General features: G+C 35.8%; 1 protein-coding gene across 1 annotated transcript; it reads right to left on the minus strand.

Annotated features, from left to right (window-relative positions):
- Positions 1–13,025: 13,025 nt before the first annotated feature.
- LOC131651645 (uncharacterized) lies at positions 13,026–16,440 on the minus strand. Its single transcript, XM_058921313.1, has 4 exons — positions 15,027–16,440; positions 13,811–14,227; positions 13,495–13,700; positions 13,026–13,371 (listed from the first exon to the last, which is right to left on the minus strand). The coding sequence occupies exons 1-4, from the start codon at positions 16,429–16,431 to the stop codon at positions 13,117–13,119; spliced, it is 2,283 nt and encodes a 760-aa protein (XP_058777296.1). The 5' UTR covers positions 16,432–16,440; the 3' UTR covers positions 13,026–13,116.
- Between the last annotated feature and the right edge of the window lie 2,096 nt (positions 16,441–18,536).

Genomic DNA, 18,536 nt, shown 5'->3' on the forward strand with positions numbered 1-18,536 from the left:
GGTTTTGATTAAATATCCTAAACATAATATTTATTTTTAATCAATGAATAAAAGTTAAATACAATTAATTAAATAATTTAAGCAAATTAAGTTATTTTAAAAAATTAAGAAATAACTTATTAAAATAAATAAATATTTTTGCTTTTAATGTTTTTATGAGAAAAAAGAATTTTGGAGAAGTTTTTTTTTTGAAAGGATATTTAAAAAAAAACATAAATAAATAATATATGTAAATAAAAACAAGTTATATAATAAAAAAGTAAAAGAAATTAAAAGGAAAAGAAGAAACTCAGCTTGGATCGTATAGGGTAGGTCCTGTGAAGTCCATGGTAGAGCTTCATGTTGTGGAGCGTTGGATCAAGCTGCTTTTAGATCCAAAGGTGATGATTGAAGGGCCTATGGCAAGGCGCATAGAGTCATGTGCACTAGATCAGAGAACCAAGTTTGCTAAAAAATAAAGTGTTCTACCTGGGTATCGAACCCAGGTTCTTCTGATAATAACCAACACGCGCTTCCACCACGCCGTTTCCCAATCGCTGTTAACCAAATCATCCACGAACATAATATACGAAGTAACAAAATTCCAATATTTCAAAGAACAAAAAACGCGCGCGCGGGTGTCATACCCCAAATTTGTCCTACCCTTTAATTTCTAACTGGCTTTAGCTTCGTATTTCATCTGCATACCTCCATTAGGACATTAAATTAACTCATGCATCATTAACGAATAACTTTGGCTTGGGATCAAAGACCTTGAAAAGTGTGGCATGATTCATCTGGTTCTTCTTTGAATTTTGACTTATGGATGGAAGCTTCTATCATCATCATCAGAGGCTTAATGGAGTCGGTTGGTTCAAGTTGGTTTTACTATCATTTGAGATATTGGGCCACTTCATTACAAGGTCATAAATCATTAATTGGCTTTGGTTCTTATGCAAAAGAAAGAAGGGGATTCTTTGGAATTCATTTTTAAGTCAATTGATTGGGCTATCTGCAAGGATTGGATAAGAGATACGGCATTGTTTCAAGTCTAGGGGTTTATGGTCACGTTTTGACTAAGTCCATCCTAGGATGAATTTTGGGCATGTTTGTTAATGCTAAGGATTCAAACTTTATTCAAGACACCAGAGGTCCTTACACTACAAGTTCCAAACCTTTTGTTACTGCAATATCGTGTTACAGTATCCACCTTCATGATCCAACCAAGGTTGCAATCAAAAGATAAAAAAAATAATAATAATAAAAGGGCTCAAAGCAGTTGGCAATACTACTGATTCATCAGATTCCAAACGGTTCCATAAGCCAAAGCATAAACATTACATGTCCCTACAAAATCCACATACAGTATCTCCCTACACCATTCAGCTACCAACCCATTACAAAACAAAGAAAACCATATTTCAAAGTCCAAACAGAAGTCCATCTATGAATCACAATTCAATACACAGTCATAAAGCACTCCCACCAATCCACTTCAGTTCACAATAAACTCCAAGTAAATACATTTACACTAACAGGAATTGCTAAACTCATTTTCTAGCTATCAACACCCTGACTGTATAGTTGATTCTAATTGATTCACCGATCCATCCGCGGCATCTCATCGCGCCGAGAGCAGCCAGCATTCAGGAGCAAACTTACATCAAAACAAAATATGCACTAAACAGTCCACGCAATAACACATCCGAAGCCGCCCTGCATTAGTTCAGAAGATGGGAAAGCAAAAAACAGTTAGAATCGGTCCCTGCATGCATCAAGAAAAGCCATACAATTTCACACACAATGCAGTCATGTATCAATTCATCAGTCACATACACCAACACATTCAAACCATATCACACAACTATCTTCATTCAAAACAGTTCCGTAAACTAAACCAAAACAGTCCCATTTCGTATCATTTTCAAATCAATTCATCCTAACTTCAACAGAACCTAACTCAATTCTAACTATACCATTCAAAAACCAATTCAAAAACCAGTCACCCTGCCATATACATCATTCAGCCATGCACACATCAGTACCACGTTCAAAAAACCAAAACGTACCTATAACCATTATACTCTATCCTAACAGATTTTCACTAACAGCCCCTGTTAAACCCAAGTCCTAACACATTAACCTTTCACTAACCTGCATATCACACAAAAATACCACAAATTTAATTCAGCCCAAACCAGTTCCATTTCAAGCCTGCAACATTAGAATAGAGTCAGAATACCATCTTCATGTGCACACATATCATCAAAAACTCCACAGTTCCATCAACTATAAAGCCTACATCACTTCCACATATCAAGTCTACTCAAACTGATTACTAACAACAGTCACACAATTACCGGTTCGTATCCTAACAAGATCACCCTAATATCCTGACAGTTACAAAACACAAAAAAGGAGTTACCATTTCAATAAGTCGGCATCTCGAAGACTCGGTTAAGAACCAATGGTGGCTCAGGCATCACGCATCCAATGTGGCTCGAATGGAAATCATGAGGCCTTATCCTACAGCCGTCATATGTATCGGTATATCAGACCTGCAGCATTCTTGTAAGACCAAAAGGAACAGTTTAGCTGTCAAAATGAATTAATGAAAAACTATAAAAAAGGGAAGGAGAAAGAAACTAACAGAAATCAAAAATCAGATATTAGTCCCACGTTCAAGAGATTGAAAAAAAACACCTTGCAAGATAATTCTGAGTCCCACATTCAAGAACTCACAATGATTACCCAATCATTGCTGTATAAAAGTCAGTGCCACCATTCAGGAAAGGACGGAAGAAAAAGCACAAGCTTCATCATCGTTTCGCTTGCAAACGTTGAAAGAAGAAGTGTACAGTTAAAAGTTCAAACACACGCTTCATCCTCACTCTGCCACACCTTCACACGCCATAACCACCATTCTCCACTCTCTGCAACCTCATCACCATTTCCATCTTCATCATAGTTCCGCTTGTGAACCTTGAACGAAGATGTGCTAAGCCTAAGTTACACACACCATTCATCCACCATAACCTTCATCACCATCTCCACCATTCTCCCAATCTCATCAATCTTCCTCACTCTGTTTCCATCTCCTTCACTTCATCACACACTCTGAACCATTCATCACATCACTTTCAGCAACCACACAATTCATCACCTTCACTATACTCCATTCCTCAAAATGATTCATAATAAAAAAGGAGAAAAGAGAATATTAGAACCTGTCACAGAGAGATTCATGATCCATAACCAATATTCAGAAACTCACGCATACTTTCAATCTTCAACTCACCTCCCCTGATTCAACAGAATTTCATTCAAACATCAGAAGCTTCCTCTTCATCTTCCTGCCACAATCTTTAGCGTTCTTCTGCATACAAGCTTAACACGGCGATCTTCTTCGAATCCGATACGCAAATCTTCAGCGTTATTCACCTGGTCATCAATCTCCTTCAATCTCACGACAACATTCCAATCTTCATCATCAACGACGTTCATCATCAGTGACGCTCATCATCACCTACAACAAGCAGCACTACGCTCACGCATCAAGAAGTAACAAGAAGAAGCAAAAAGAAAAGAAGATTATTGGAAGCTAATTATTACCTCATCTCCGATCTTATCAATCCTCGATCTTCGTCTGCGAATCCAAATCCAGGTAAATATGCTAATCTTCACAACTCTCCATTTACGGTTTCTTCTTGTTAAATTGGAGATCCGAGTCGAATCAATTTGAGATGAGGGAAACGATGTCGCGGTATCCAAACGAAGACGCTCGGAGAGACTCGTCGGAGAAGGTGAGTTTGTGAGTACCGCTCGCGAGTCATTGAGAGAGAGAAAGAAGTTGAGCGGTCACAATAAGAACCCTAGTTCCCCAATTCTATTTCTCTTTTATATTTCTTTTATTTTTTTAATTTGGTTATAAAATCTGAAACAATAAGCCTGGGTCATACAAATCATCTCTACACCCCCATTGGCCCATGACAATCCTGAAACTCAGCAACAAAAAATCCATTCTGGGCCTGTTCGCTATCTACACACTCCCTGAGGGCCCATGTTCTCTTTTATGAATAAAAAACTAACAATAATTTCTGTCGGGCCTAACTCCCATGGGCCCTGCGCCCAACTGCTAGTTACACCATTTTTCAATTTGCACCCCTGGTTCTATCGTTTGGTCATTTAGTTTAATTAGTTTTTTTGCTATTTCTTTTAGTAAATAAATCACTAATTTTCTACCATCGTCCTTAGACTTTAATCCATTTTTTTGACATATAAAAATAATCACCATAAAAATAAGTAGATTTTAGGTTGATTTTGGCATTTAAATTTCTTCATAAAAACTCATAAAAATAATAGTACTTTTAATTCACTTTTGTGCTATATTTTGACTTGTTCTTTTTCATGCTCTTATGCTATTCTCAATATTCTACTTAGCGCTTTATTTTTCATGCTTCTTTTAAATCCTAATCTTAGGTAGAAACCATGATGATAATAAGTAGAATTCCCCATTCATATTAGGCTAGTTTTCTTAGGCTAGTTCTTTTTCTTTTCAACCATAAAACACTCTAAAAATACTTGAATAAATTTCCCTTAAAAAATGCCAAGAAAACTCATAAAAAATGACTAATAAATACTTTGACTAATAAAAAGGGAATGGAAGCTTGTAACTTCCCTTGCTTAAGGGATGTTCGAGTGCTTAGGGCTCCCTTGCTTAAGGGTTCCATTCTGGCATAAGTTCCCAACCTTTAAAAAACACAAACCAAAGAGTAATTCGAGTTTCCCTTGCTTAAGGGATTTCCTCGAAACACTCAAACTCTCTCTCTCTTCTTTCGCTTTCTTAAGGGCACCGTTATTTCCGCTCCATTGCATCCTAGGCTGTCCCCTTGTGCAAGAGCGCGAACGTTAACGCCGCCCAACTAAAAAACACAAAAACAAACAAAACTATGGAGCCGAACTACGGCGCTCTGATTCCTGAAAAGGATACGTAGGCATCAAGTCGCGGGGCTTGAACGAGCACATTTGTAAATATTTCCTTCTTTTCCCCGTATTTCTTTTGCATGCATTCATATATAGACATAGACATAGTACACACCCTTTAGATAGAAACAAACATAGGTGGATACCATCGAGTACGATGGGCGCGCGGGGTGCTAATACCTTCCCCTTGCGTAACCGACTCCCGTACCTTGATTCTCTGGTCGCAAGACCTTGTTCCTTCCTTTGTTAGGTTTTCTGATATTCCTTTCCCTTATGGGATAAATATATTGGTGGCGACTCTGTTCATTTTTCGCGAGCGTGCGACAGCGGGCCCAGTGATTCGAATCACCCATTTGTACGAAGACACGTCTCGTCTTCTTCATCTTTTCTGAAAAAAACACAAAGATCTATACCCACAGTTTTGGGTTGTTGCTATAGCCCTGCAAACATGAAAAATCTCCTACACACAATAAAAATTAATTCTACAACCATGGATAAGTTCCTACCATCGTCCTGAATTAAACCATAGCACTTTCGTTAGCCAATTTCCCCTGCACATAAAAACCCTAATACGAAGCTTGCAAACCCTAATAATGGTGAATTATGATCTAAGCACGTAATGACTCAATTAAATGCCAAGAATTACTCAGAGTATCATCACAAACAAATATGCACCATCAAAATATGTTTATGCATCGTGAATTACAGCAATCGAATCCAAAAAGTTCAAGAAGAGATATGGCTTACCTTCACCAATTTTGACAACTCTCCCCAACTTACCATTTTGTTTGTCCCTAAACAAAAATTCACAAGGGTAGCAAGAGCAGCTCAACAAGAGAATGATGGAAAAGTAACCGGACACTCAAATGGCTCAAAAGTATAAGTCCTTTCAAAGTACACCCACCACAATGCTAAAACAAAGCATGAGAAAGAATGATGGCAAAGTGCAAATTATTATCAAGAAATTCCAAAAAGACATGTCAAAATTGAATCAAACCTACACACACATCATAGTAATGATGAATACAAGAGGGTTTACTTTCACTCATCCGGACATTTAAATCAACAACAACTCAAATCACGCGTTCACCACAACAAGTTCAAAAATTATGTGCAAAGTGAGAATCAAGAGGGCTTTCATAGGTTGTAATGTGGCTTGGGTTACAAAGAAATGGTTTTATTAGAGGGAAATTAAACAAACATGCCTATCCTAAGGGAGCATCCCTATCAATTCACTTAACAACAACACTTGTTTGAATCCCCTTTTCTTTCTTTTTCTTTATCCATTATTTTTCAACAACACGTAACGGGAGCGATATTTTTTCTTTTTCTTGCTCCATAATTCCAAAATGTGGTGTTGTTCTTTTCTTATTACCCCAAGACTCATACGTACCACTTTTTCATTTGTTTTTCAATCAACTCTTCCCAACTTAGGATTCAAACCATATTAGATACAACAATGCTCCCTACATAGACATAGGCACAAGGCAAAATTGCAACCATTGTGGTTGAAGGTTCCAATGAAACAAAAGAAATTAGGATTCATCTACTAAACATATTCAATAATTACATGAATCCTAATATAAGCTCAATGGGGTTAACTAAGAATCACTCCTCACAAGGTTAATTGATTTAACTTTTTGGTCAAGTGGTTTTTCTCAATTTCAAACAATGCCTCTATCACTTTCACACTTTTCACAAACAAGAATAATGCATGGTTTAGCATGATAAAAACGAGTTGAAATAAATTCCGGTATCCCGCATTTAGTGTACAATAGAAATTTTCCTCACAATTGGTTAAGTTCTAAATTTTGATTCAAAAATGACATGTGACTCAAGGAATTTATGCTAAGCAATTTGCACACACAATCAACTAACCATGTTAAGTCTAGAGAGCGATAAAGTGTACCTTAATTTTCCTTGATACCTATTCTCATCATTGCCACTCTAAGTGTTCACAACATCAACTCTTGTCCGTGCCCATTGATTCCTCAAGCTTCTCTTTATAGAAGAACAATTAAACAAAAACAATTTGAAAAGTTAGGCTAATCACTTTCCACCCAAACACACAATTAAACAACAATAATAAAAATGCAATTGTAAAGATGTTCAAATGGTGAAATGAGAGCCACCCTAAAGTACACAATTAAAAACCGAGAAGTGCAACCATAAATAAATAAAACAAAACAGAATTAAGACTAAAATAAAATAAAAATAAACTACAAAAGTGCTAAAACACCACTTCAATCTTCTTCTTCATCACCGCCACCAACTGTCCCGATCACATCTTCTATTGCGTCGTCCTCATTTCCGGTACTGCTGCCTCCTGCACCCCCCATGAAAAGTGGCCTGCCCACAGGCCAATTAACGTATGCATCATACTCCGCTTCCAAAGAATATGGGTGAAGATAGGGTATAAGAGTGTAGTGAGGAAGAGATTGGTAGAGTGATAGGAGAGAAGTAAAAATAAAAGATAAAAATAAAAAACTAGGTTAAAGTAAAAGCTAATGTTTTTGAAAGTGGAATTCCTGTACTGCAGTGTTTGCGGGGCAAACAGCTGTTCGCGGGGCAAACAGATGAAATATTTACTTTATGTGTACCATTTTTCATTTGAACCAATGCATTTGTGTTCTGTTTCCAAAAACTTATTGTTGCGTGATTTCTTGGATGTCACTTTTGTTTCTTTTGGTGTTTGACCTTTGTTTAAGGACAAACAATTTTAAGTTGGAGAGAGTTTGATAAGTGTCAAATTGTAGTTATTTGTGTATATACTTTTGCGGCACTTATCGTCTCTTTTTCCTCAACTTGAGTGTGAATTCGTACGTCTTTGTTTTATTTGTACATATTACGTATTCTTTGCGTTTTTGATTCATTTATGCACCGTTTGATAGTTTTCTAGTCATTTTGTAGGTATTTATGCGTATTTGGAGCATGAGGAATAAAATGTCGAAGACATCGCTTTAAATGCGCGATTTTGAGCAATTCATCGGTGGGTAACGCTCAAATCAAAGAAGAGTAAATCATCAATTTCATTGATATTTATTCATTGTTAGATAGAGCATGGAATAAGCTTTCCAACGCTTCGAAACGGGCACAAATCATAGTTACGGTTCTCAACTTATGGCCAAAATAAGATTTCATTTTTTCTATTCAGCGGGCTTAGCGCGCTAAGCGCGATCTGGGTGGTTTGAAAAGTGAATAAATAGGGAAAAACATAATATTTAGGGTATGTTTTGGGGTTTTCTTGTTCCCAATCCATCACCAACCATTTTTTGGTAGAGAGAGCTTGAAAACAACATTGGATTGTGCATTTGGATGATCGGAGGTAGATTGCTCATCAATCGGAGCTGACAACCCGCGAGTGTTTGGTTTATCTCTTCTAGTCTTTGTGTGTTTCCTTTGTGTTGGGTTTGTATGTATATTTACTCTGAACCTATGTATATTCGTTACTTTATTGTTGTATAAAGTTTGCTTTACAACTTTTTGTCGGTGTTTCCTTGATCTTTTTACTTAAATACTTTGGATTTATGTTGTTGTAGAAATATACATCACAAGTCTTGATTAGGGGGATATCTGTTAGCTTTACATTCTAGAGATAGGTATGGGGTTAACATCCACATAATATCGGAGTTTAATGCCTCTGCGTTGTTCGATCGGTTGAGACATCATCAAAAGAGCAATATAATTAAACTCTCGTCGGTATTGCAGAAATAGACATTAATGTGAGAGATATGTGGTGAATCTGACGAGTATTGTAAGTTGAGTGCAAATGAGTGATATGTTTAGGTTTGTGACGAGTGAGTGTATTTGCATGTATGATAAGTTATTTCCTTCTGAAGAATGTATTCTTTTTATGTTCATATTTACTTTTCCATTTTTATGCTTTACCAATTCAATCCAAACTCATAAACGCGAAACTGTTGAACGGCAGTTCAATGCACTAGTCCTTGTGGAGACGATAATATCCTGGATAAATATTTCCAAAACTTTTGTTGCTTGCCACTATACCGCTTCAACAACATCATCTACTTGGACCACATGAGACGGATCCACAATGTATCTCCTCAATTGAGACACATGAAACACATCATGGAGATTAGCAAGCGACAACGACAATACAATCTGATAGGCTACCCCTCCTATCCTCTAAAAAATATGATAAGGACTAGTAAAATATGGAGTCAATTTACGTGACTTCAATGCTCGACCAACACCAATTACCGGAGTAACTCGAAGAAATATATGATCTCCTTCTTGAAATTTAAATGTTCTCCTTCTCTTATCATGATAGCTCTTCTATCTATTTTGAGAAGCCTCCATCTTCTTCCGAATCATCTTATTCTTATTGATAGTCTACTGGACTATCTCAGGTCGAATCACAACACTCTCTCCCAACTCATACCAACACAATGGCGTCCTACACTGCCTACCATACAATGCTTCAAACGGTGCCATTCCGATACTTGAATTAAAACTGTTGTTGTAGGTAATTTCAATCAAAGGCAAGTAACTATCCCAAACACCTCCTTTTTCCAACACACAAGCTCTCAAAAGATCCTTAAGTGATTGAACCATCCTTTTTGTCTAACCATCTGTTTGCGGATGATAAGCAGAACTCAAACGCAACTTCATGCACAAAGCATTCTGCAAACTCCCCCAAAATCTTGAAGTAAACCTCGGGTCTCTATTCGACACGATTCTAGACGGAATACTGTGCAAACTGACAATCCTCTCAATGTACAGCTTCGCCAACTTCTCCAATGGATAATACATTCTAATTGGAATAAAACAGGGAGATTTTCTCAATGTGTCCATAATAACCTAAATAGCCTCAAAATTACTCAGTGTTCTGGGTAAACCAGACACAAAATCCATAGAAATACCATCCCACTCCATTCAGGAATGGACAATGATTGCATCAAACCTGACGGCTTCTGATGTTCAATCTTCAACTTCTGACAAGTCAAATAGGAATAAACAAACTCTGTAATCTCTTTCTTCATACTGGGCCACCAAAAGATTTTCCTCAAATCCTGATACATCTTTGTAGCACCTGGATGAATACTCAATCCACTACGATGTCCTTCCTCAAGAATACTCTTTTTTAACTTAGGTATATCCGGATCACAAACTCTATCACGACATCTCATGATACCATTTTTGTCAATTAAAAAATAGCCACCTCGACCTTGATTGATCAAAGTCAACGGATCCACCAAACTCACATCAGATTTCTGACCTTCTCGAATCTCATCCAGAATACCACTAGTAAGCTTCAACATACCTAGCTTAACTCCAAAAGAAGTCTTTTCATAAATCAAACTCATATCTCAAAATTGTTCAATAAATTTTAACTCTCTCACCATCAACATCGGCATATGCAAAGATTTCTTATTTAATGCATTAACCACCATAATTTCTTTACCCAGATGGTACTTCAAACCAAAATCATAATCCTTCAGAAATTCTAACCACCTTCTCAGCCTCATATTCAACTCTTTCTAATCAAAGAGATACTTCAAACTCTTATGATCACTAAACACTTCGAATCTCGATCCGAACAAATAATTCCTCCAAATTTTCAATACAAACACAACAACAGCCAACTCTAAGTCATGCGTCGGATAGTTCCTCTCATGCACTTTGAGTTGTCTTGAAGCATAAGTCACGACTTGCTGATTCTGCATCAACACGCCTTCCAATCCCATCAATGAAGCATCACAATACACAACAAACAGTTCTTCCAGATTAGGCAAAATTAAAACACTAGTTATCGTCAACTTCTCCTTAAGCTCATGAAAACTCTCCTTTTATTTCGCGTATCACATAAAATCCTGACCTTTCCTAGTCAATTGCGTCAACGACAAAGCTAACTTAGAAAATCCCTCAATAAATTTCCAATAATAACCTGCTAAACCAAGAAAACTTTTACTCTCAGACACAAATTTCAGAACTTCCCACTGGGATACAACTTCAATCTTCGACAGATCAACAACAATACCTCCGCTCGAAATCACGTGGCCAAGGAAACTCACTTCCTTCAACCAAAACTCACACTTAGAAAACTTAGCATACAACTGTTTCTCATTCAACACTGTTAACACAACCTTCAAATTCTTAGTACGATCTTCTTTACTCCTTGAATAAATCAAAATATCATCAATGAAAACAACCACAAATTTGTCCAAATACAGATGGAAAATCATGTTCATATACTCCATGAATACACCTGGCACATTAGTCACACCAAACGACATTACTGAATATCCACAGTGACCATACCTTGTTCTAAAAGCAGTTTTATGAATATCTTCAGCCTTCACACGAATCTGATGATACCCAGATCTCAAATCTATCCTGCTGAACATACTTTCACCAACCAACTGATCCATCAAGTCATCAATCCTTGGAAGTGGATAATTATTCTTGATAGTAACCTTATTAAGTTGTCTATAATCCACACAAAGTCTCATGGAACCTTCTTTCTTCTTAACCAACAAACTGGTGCACCCCATGGTGGCACACTCGGATGAATAAATTTCTTCTCAAGCAGATCCTCAAGTTGACTTTTCAACTTTTTCAATTCTAATGTGGACATGCGATATGGAGCCATCGACACTAGACTAGTTCTAGGAATTAAATCAATCGCGAACTCCACTTCATGCTCTGACGGTAAATCACTTATATCTTCAAGAAATACCTCTGAAAAATTACGAACAATTTCTAAATCACCAAGTGCTATTTTTCCACTAGCATTCAAAGTTGCCAACAACATAAACATCACAACGCCATCCTGCACTGACTCTCTCACTTGTTTAGCAGACATAAACAAGTCTACTGAGAATTCGAACAATAAATTCTTGTTAGAACAATAAGTATTGATGGTGTCACACACACATATTGAATACTACAGGGAATAAATACATTAACAACTTGGTCAACTAACAAACTACGCTCTGATACCATTAATATAACACCCTTCTAAACCCCGCAGAAATTATAACATAAATCAAAGTAAGTCTTTAGAGTCAGATTTAGGTTGCTTCCCCCGAGATTTTGCATAGGCTAGTCTCGAACCAAGACGGAGTCTTAAGTTGACTATCCTCTGAATCGAAGCGAGGTTTTACATAGGCTAACCACAAACTAAACCAATATTTTTACCAGGCTTATCTTGAACCTACCGAGTTTTTACACTCTCATAAACCAAGAGAGATTTTAATCGAGAAAATCTCAAACCGATAAATTTGGAAACAATCCATGAGCTTACTCACCTAATCGATTATGCTAATCAATTAGGCACCTCAAATAATTAATTTTTGAGATCCAAAAAGGAAGGTTTTTATATAGAGTTGTTACCAATCATTAAGAGACTGCCATAGTCAATTATAGACTCGGTACTCATCATCTAATCGATTAGATTAAAGATTTGATCAACTAAACAATTAGAAAAAATCTCTTAATCTATTGAACACTCTCTTAACCCCTGGAAAGACCTTAAAAACAATTTTTAGTGATTTAATTTTAAAGTGAGAGGCTTCTTAATATTTTTAGTGTGTGTGATTTAGCAATATCGTTTCTAGAAATACCTCTGTGTTTTTACGAGACATCGGCTACTCAAACAAACACGAGCAGACAAGCTTTCACACTTTCTCTCTTCCACACTCAGAATTTTCAAATCTTAACATAATTATCTTTGGCTCTAGAATAAAATCCTACTTTTAGACTTTATTTGTATTTTGCTTTTCTTAGTTTTTATATCACTTAGCATCTTTATTTTAGCATAATTGATTGTTTTCGGGTTTTTTGATGTATTAATATTTTTATGTGGAATCCTCTTAAAATAATTTTTTTTTACACAAGTCCAATTTTATTCGGGTATTACTCACATATATTTCAAAATCAATCAACTAAATTTTAACAGATATATTCTAGCTTTTGTATTATATTATAAGGCATAACAAACTTGTATGCAACACAAAAAACTTTGCACTATCTTTTATTGTTACCCATTTATTCAATAACTATGATGTATCAGCTAGGAGCTTCAATTCTATATGAATATATACAATAATACAAAAGCTGAGAATTTCTACTTAAGCTAGTATACCATTTTATGTAAAAAGAAAAAAAAAGTATGCATCTAAGTTGGTTGAATCAACATGGAAAAAGCAAAAAAGAAGGTTCAACATGAACAACCTTCCTGCTTAAGAATTTGATTCGGTTCAACTTTTCACTACACCATAGTACTTGTTCTTTTCTTAATTGTGACATGTTTATCACTCTTGAAATCAATCTCAACCCAACTTGTGCAACTAGTTGTTCATGATCAAGTTGATCCTCATGGTGCTTTTGGAACTTCTTCACTATGCAATTTCCAGTTCTTATTATGTCTTTCAGCTTTTTATCCTTCTGTAAAATGTAACACAAGATTGAAATATTGTATACAATTAATTGATTAGTTAATAGCTTATTTAGAAAAGTGCTTTTTCAAGTATCACCATAAAAAGTGTTGTTTAAGTAGAAAGCACATACCTTTTGTAGTTGTGTTCTAATGTCCACTAGAAGATTTGAAATTGAAGGGTCTTTGAGATCATTTCCAATATGCATAGAAATCACATTCACATTCCCATTATCTTTATCCGCTCGAATAAATTCCCAAAACACTCGCATTGATTCCTTTATAATATCTTCCAACCTTCCACTTGCGATAGGATCTTCCTCGCCCCCTTTACTATCATCTGTATCAATCACATTCACACGCAAAAAAAATTTAGTATCTGATTCGTAATAATTATAATACACTATTTTATAGAGAGTGAGAATATATTTAACTAAAAAAACGTGTCACCTTTTATATCAGGCACATGAAGCAAGTTTCTGATCACGCAACGGTTTTTGACATAGTTTTGTACCCTTGGTCCACTTTGAAAAGGTTCATTCTCTATGAACCTTTGCATCAATACTTGAAAAAGTTGAAATTCACCAGCAACATGGTTATACCTATGGTTATGAGGTCCTTGTGAATCATATTGTTGCAACTCAATAGCTTTCATGTGTTGCCAACATAGAATTTCCCATGAGAGACAAGCTTGTCCAACATACACCAATTCCAAATCTCTATGAAGTTGATGAAGAAGTTTCAAAAACGGGTCAGATGTGATCTTTGTTGATTTTCTTGGCCATAAATTTTGTGAGATTATAGCATTTGAGATGGTGGATTTTGGTAATGAGATTAACTTAAGAGGGTCTTTTAGTTGAAGAAGACCTACAATTAAGGGTAAAGTGGAATGGATTAGTCATGATAATAATAATCAAAGGAAAAACATGATCCTTGATTAGTGCTAAATAAATAAGGTTTCTTTGCTTAGAGTAGAATAATAAAAACCAATCCTAGTCAAAACTTTAAAGTAATATTGAAGGTTCTTTATTCAACTTTATTGAATGCTTATGAAGAAAAAAAAGAACAAATCTTATTCACTGATTTTGACAACTTTAGTGAATAATAAAGTAGACCTATGAAGAATAGGAAAAAGATTGCTAGAGAAATAAATTAAATTAAATTCAATAGTAAAAAAATTGAATTTAAATTCATGATTGTAGATTTGTCACTATCTCTAGATTAATTATCGAATAAATAAAGAACATAACTTTATGTGTACATAATTAAATACATGTGTTGGGTGTGAGATGAACAATGACCCACCATACTAAAATCTTTCAAGTTGATTTGAGTTTGGTAACAAAAGTTCATCAAGAAAAAAAAAATTATGAAATTAGATGAGAAAAGACTTAAAAATTTATAACTTTTGGCTGTGTAGCACTGACTATGTTGTAAAGTGTGCATGTGTCCGTGTCGGTGTCGTATTTTTGGTGTTCGTTCTTCGTACATTTTTAGAAATGTAAAAAAAAAAATTAGAATTTGTGATTATGAATATATGATGCAAGATTTCATGTTTTGATCTTAAAGCAACAAAATTTACCAAAAACAATGATATATTGCATGAATCTAAAATGTTGAAAATTGCAAGAACTTAACAAAGAAAATAAGTAAATTTAGCTCTTACCTAATGCGTGCATGGTTTGATAATTCAAGATATCAAGTTTCTTCATTTTCTCTGCATAGTTGTTGTAAACTTTTTGAATCTCATTCATTTGATCCTTGAATTCAAGTAACTTCACTTCAATTTTCATTGGTTTCAATTCTTGAACCACTTTTGGTGACTCTTTTACTTCTTGTTCTTGTTCATCTTCATCTTCAACTTCTTCAATGATTGTGGCAAGTCCACCTTGTCTTGAATTCTTCAATTCCAACTTCAATTGCTCCACTATATCTTCATGCTCCCATTCAAAATCATCTTCATCTTCATCAGATTCTGATTCATTCAATTCTTCTTCACACTTAGCTTCTTCACTTTTCTTCATACCTTGTTTTTCATCTTTCACTTCAAAGTTCAAACCATGTTCTATAAAGGCTTTCAAACCCTTCATGTTAGGTTCCATTTCTATATACTCATTTTCAGAAAAAACCTCAAAGTTTGAAACTTTATCATCAAATGAAGATGGGTTTTCCTCCACACCTCCTTTTCTTTCATCTCTCATCATCAATTTTAGAATCTCCGACTCAAATTTTTCGCTACCAAGAAAGTCATAGCTAAATGAATCATCAATTTTGTTGATGTTGCCATTGCTCCAAATCAAACCACTTGAGCTAGATGATTCTGACTCAGAATCAGATGTCACTGAATTTTCATTGAAAATGAAATAGTCTTCATCAGATGAATCAATTCCACCAAACACCTCGCCCTCGAAAGGAATCTGTTTATCGGTCGAATGAATATGATCTTCTTTTTGCTCTTCTTTTTCAGTTACAAAGTCTTTATCTGAATCAATGTTTGAAAACTCTTTGTGCACATTATTGGAAATGGATGAAATATTCGGACTCGTGAAGAACTCTCGAAAACTGAATCGAAATGTCATCGGTTCTTCTACGAAACCACTCATATCTTTCTCTGATGAGTATTCATACTTACTTGTGGCTATTGTTTTTGTGTCACTCTCCACTAAAACAGAGTCCTCTGTTTTTTGTTCTGTTTCTTCTTCCATTTTATTATCACCATGAACATCGAAACCCTCATCACCGAAAACCGATAATTGTGATTCGATTTCATCCATTTTCTCATAAATATCATGAATCTCAAACTCATCATCCTTCACAATATACCCTTCTGTATCGTTTTCATCTATTTTGTTACCATCTTCAATAAAATCAGAGATATTCTCCATGAAAACAGAGTCCTCTGTTTCAGTTTCATCAATTTTTCCTCCATTTTGATGAACATCATAGTCAATCTCTTCAAGAGAATCTTCTCCTATTTCTTCGTCTTCCTCCTCTTCTTTCTCTTCTTCGACCTTCGTATAATCATGATGAAGATCATGTTCAATTTCATGATCAAATGAACCACTCTCCATGGAAACAACACCTTCATCTTCTCCTCCATTTTTCTCACCACCTTCATGAACAACAAAGTGTTAACAATAGTGAACATATGTAAACATAGAAAAAGGAAAAACACCCTTTAGCTTAGGGTTTCAATAGAATGAACAAAAACTGAAGAGTAAGGGTTACACCAGAGTATAAATACTAAAAGTTAGAAAAGACCGAATTACCCTAACAAAGATACAATAAACAAATATAACAATAATAATAATAATAATAACCAACATCTCCCCTCAAACTCAAGATGCATTAGCAGAGAGCATCGAGAGTTTGTCAATCAAAAAACGAAAACGTTTAATGGAATGCGTCTTCGTAAACAAATCAGCAATCTGTAGAGCGGACGAGACGAACGGTAGAGTAATTGTCCCGTGCTGAAGATGATGACGAGTGAAGTGACAATCAATCTCAATATGTTTGGTTCGTTCATGAAAGACAGAGTTGTGGGCAATTTGAACAGCACTTTTGTTATCACAATACATAGGAGTTGGTTTAGAAAGAGTGACACCCATATCAGAAAGTAACCAACGCAACCAAACTATTTCAGTAGTGGTGGATGCCATAGCACGATACTCAGCTTCTGTAGAAGAACGAGATACAATATCTTGTTTCTTACTCTTCCAAGAAATAAGAGAGTCTCCAAGAAAGACACAAAATCCTGTAGTAGACTTACGATTCGTGGGGTCTCCGGCCCAATCAGCATCAGAATAAGCACGTAGTTCCAATGATGACGATGAGGGAAAAAGAAGGCTCTGAAATTGGGTTCCACGAAGATAACGACATATGCGAAGAACAACTGCCCAATGCAATGTAGTAGGAGAGACAACAAACTGACTAACAACATGCACAGCATAAGCAATATCTGGTCTAGTAATTGTAAGATACACCAAACTGCCAACCAATGTACGATATAAGGTGGGATCTGGAAGGGGAACACCATCAGATAGAGCATATTTCACATTCAACTCAAGAGGACTATCTGCTACTTTGGTATCAGAAAGGCGACTTTGATCAAGAATGTTGGCAATATACTTGGATTGAGAGAGAAGATAACCTCTAGGAGAGTAGGCAACTTCAATGCCTAAGAAGTAGCGAAGAGTGCCTAAGTCCTTCATCTCAAATTGTTTGGCCAACTGTAATTTCAAATCATTAATTCCATCCATATCATCACCTGTAATAATCATATCATCAACATATAATGAAAGTAAAATACGACCGTGACAAGTGGTTTTGACAAACAACGCAGAATCATGATCACTAGAGCTAAAGCCAATAGATGTAATCACAGTGGTAAACTTCTCAAACCAAGCTCGTGGAGCTTGTTTCAGACCATATAATGCTTTCTTCAACTTACATACTTCCCCTTGATTATGAGAAACACCTTGTGGAGGTACCATATAAACTTCCTCTTGAAGATCGCCATTTAGAAATGCATTTTTAACATCCATTTGATAAATATGCCACTGACGAATAGATGCAACTGCAATAAGAGTGCGAATAGTAGTCATTTTAGCAACAGGAGCAAATGTTTCTTCATAATCCATACCATATTGTTGAGAGAATCCCTTAGCAACAAGTCGTGCTTTGTATCGCTCAACTGACCCATCAGACTTAGTTTTGATCTTGTATATCCACCGAGACCCAATAGCACGTTTTCCAGGAGGAAGAGGTACTAATTCCCAAGTATCTGTTTTATGCAGAGCAGAAAGTTCTTCTGTCATAGCCTGCTGCCAAAGAGGGTCAAGAATAGCCTCTTTATAGGAAGAGGGCTCAGACAAACTGTGTATAGAGGTTAGAAAAGAAGCAAAAGAAGAAGAGTAAGTTGAATATACAAAATCAGGTAATTGAGTAGACTTACGCTCACGAGAGGGATAACGAAGAGGCGGAGGATCAACAATCGTAGGAGGTTCTTGGGTAGCCGTGGGGACAAGAGGGATGTCAATATCTGGAGTAGCAGTAGTATCAGTCCTGCAATTCTCAAAATTACAATCACTAGAAATATTTTCATTTTGACCAAAAGGATCGATATGAGTGAGTTTCGAACTACTAGTAATATAAGAATCAGAAGAAAGAGAGTAAA

The sequence above is a fragment of the Vicia villosa genome, linkage group LG2, assembly GCF_029867415.1.
Source record: "Vicia villosa cultivar HV-30 ecotype Madison, WI linkage group LG2, Vvil1.0, whole genome shotgun sequence".
NCBI classification, from domain to species: Eukaryota; Viridiplantae; Streptophyta; class Magnoliopsida; order Fabales; family Fabaceae; genus Vicia; species Vicia villosa.

Excerpts from the sequence above, each read along its gene's own strand:
- LOC131651645 (XM_058921313.1), bottom strand. The coding sequence starts at position 16,431 with ATGGAGAGTGGTTCATTTGATCATGAAATTGAACATGATCTTCATCAT. Across the intron at positions 13,701-13,810 it reads TCATGTGCCTGATATAAAAG|ATGATAGTAAAGGGGGCGAG; the intron begins GTGACACGTTTT and ends TGATTGATACAG. Across the intron at positions 13,372-13,494 it reads TTAGAACACAACTACAAAAG|AAGGATAAAAAGCTGAAAGA; the intron begins GTATGTGCTTTC and ends TACATTTTACAG.